The 2,123-nt window shown below is 39.5% G+C and overlaps 1 protein-coding gene across 1 annotated transcript; it reads left to right on the top strand.

The window, feature by feature from the left end:
• Positions 1-217: 217 nt before the first annotated feature.
• LOC104825276 lies at positions 218-1,608 on the top strand. Its single transcript, XM_019203938.1, has one exon. It carries the CDS (start codon positions 446-448, stop codon positions 1,529-1,531), a length of 1,086 nt encoding a protein of 361 aa, XP_019059483.1. The 5' UTR covers positions 218-445; the 3' UTR covers positions 1,532-1,608.
• The last annotated feature ends 515 nt before the right edge of the window (positions 1,609-2,123 follow it).

Consider the following 2,123-nt stretch of genomic DNA (forward strand, 5'->3'; position numbering starts at 1 on the left):
TTTAAGAATTATAATAATATATTTTATAAATTTAAAATTATAATGATATATTTTTACTTTTGAAAATAATTTTATTAGACTCGCCATTTTAAGTTCATTTTTTACCTAAAACAAATAATCAGTGTCTTTTCATTTTAAAACAAATAATTCATTAAGGATAAGAGTGTCTTTTCATTTTAAACCAATGGCAAACTTGACTTTGTTTAATTGGGGTATGCAAGAAATTGCTCCGACTGGAAATGCCTATGTGAAGTTTTCCCTCGCCGATGCCACAGGAGAAACCCTAAATAGCTTCTGATACATGGCCAGTTCCTGAGAATTCATTATACCTTCTGAATCCGAGCTTATTTGTAACTTCTCCATCACAATTTGAGGTTAGCTCTCTCGAAGAATCGGGGAAAAGGTCGCGTTTTCCCCCTCAGGTCAGATTCTCTATTTCTCTTTCATGGCGGGTTTATCTTACCTGAAGAGGGTTCTTGATTCTTCTCTCCACGGGGGAGATTTGGCTGCTGATTTGGGTATTGCTTTTCGGGTTTGGGGTTTTCTGAATGTAAGGGCCTTTTCATCTGTTGAAGATGTGGAAACTGGTAATGGGCACAACCAGGACGAGGTGAAATTCCATAAAGTCCGTTGTTTGCTGAATGAGTATGGATTCACGGCTGACCAAATAACTAGAGTTTACAAGTGTTCTCCATCAAATTTTATAACTGCGGAGACACTTTCTCCAAAGCTTGCGTTTTTGAAGTCTATTCTGGGCTCAAATGATGATGTTGCGAGGGCTGTCGCTGCAAATCCTAAAATGTTACACTACAGTTTGAGGAATAGACTCATGCCAAACTACCAGCTCATGAAATCTATTCTTGGCCGGGATGAGTTAGCTGCTAAAAGCGTTAGACGGTGGTCAGCTCTCTTGTACATGGACGTTCAAAAGAATTTGGCTGTTAAAGTTTCTTTCCTCAAAGAATCCGGTCTCCCCTGTTCTTCCATCGCCAAATTAATGGAGCATTCTCCACGTGTGCTTGGCAAGTCTTCTAATTCTAACCTCGAGGAATCTCTGAAGAAAGCAATGAATTTGGGGTTTGAACCTTCGAGCCCCATGATTGTCTCTGCTATCAGGGCGATATGTCAGATCAATAGATCAATTTGGGATCGGAAAATTGAGCTTTACAGAAAATGGGGTTGGTCGAATGAAGACTTTGTTGTGGCTTTCAAGAAAAATCCTTCCATTATGCGTATATCAGAGGGGAAGATAAACAAGGTGATGGATGTACTTTTGAATACATTTGGTTTCAGCTCTTCAGATGTTGTCAAGTACCCAGTTGTCATGCTCTTGAGTGTGGAGGGGAGAATCGTCCCTAGATGTTCGGTCATTGCCCTTTTGGTCTCAAAGGGCTTTTTATGCCCTAGTTTCGCTACTTATGCCCGTGCCCTTCTAGAAAGGGATGAGATTTTCGTGAAAAGGTTTGTCGATAAATATCCAGAGCATGTTCTTGAGGTTTGGCAAACGTTTCCACCGGAAGCTGTTGTTTGATTATGTATTCTCACAGCAGTACAGTACTAATAACATGGCTCTTCAAATTATTCGATCCAATGAAGCTTCTTTTATCATTTGCCTCCTTATAATATGTGATTAGGTTGGTTTCAACAAAAACAGATATTTCATAATATGTTTTCTTTATACATTAACCCCAAGTCAGCCAAAGATTTCTAAACCTCCAAAAACCCCATTTTTCATATCATTCTATTGAATGTGAGGGTTATACTTCACTTTCACTTCGAACACCCATTTACACCAAACACCAAACTGGGTGTTTCTCCTGTGACAGAGAACATGCGGACCATGTTTTTGTCATATGGTTCCAATTTTACAGCATCTCTCTCCAACGTGTAAATTTAGCAGCTTGGGTATGAGAGATACGTTGGTGATGGGTAATGCCCAAAGAATGGTTGGTGATGGATATAAAAGGTGGCGGAGAATTATGTGAAACATAAGAACAGTAATGGTATTGAGATGGGTTGTTTTGGTTGCTTTGTGGTCGAACGTTATCCTCTGACGTAGGTTGGGAAAGGGTAACAAGGGTGAGGATAGGGGCAAAGCAAAATTGGTTTCATATCAAGTAGAA

This window comes from Tarenaya hassleriana, unplaced genomic scaffold, assembly GCF_000463585.1.
Source record: "Tarenaya hassleriana unplaced genomic scaffold, ASM46358v1 Cleome43, whole genome shotgun sequence".
In the NCBI taxonomy this organism is placed as follows: domain Eukaryota; kingdom Viridiplantae; phylum Streptophyta; class Magnoliopsida; order Brassicales; family Cleomaceae; genus Tarenaya; species Tarenaya hassleriana.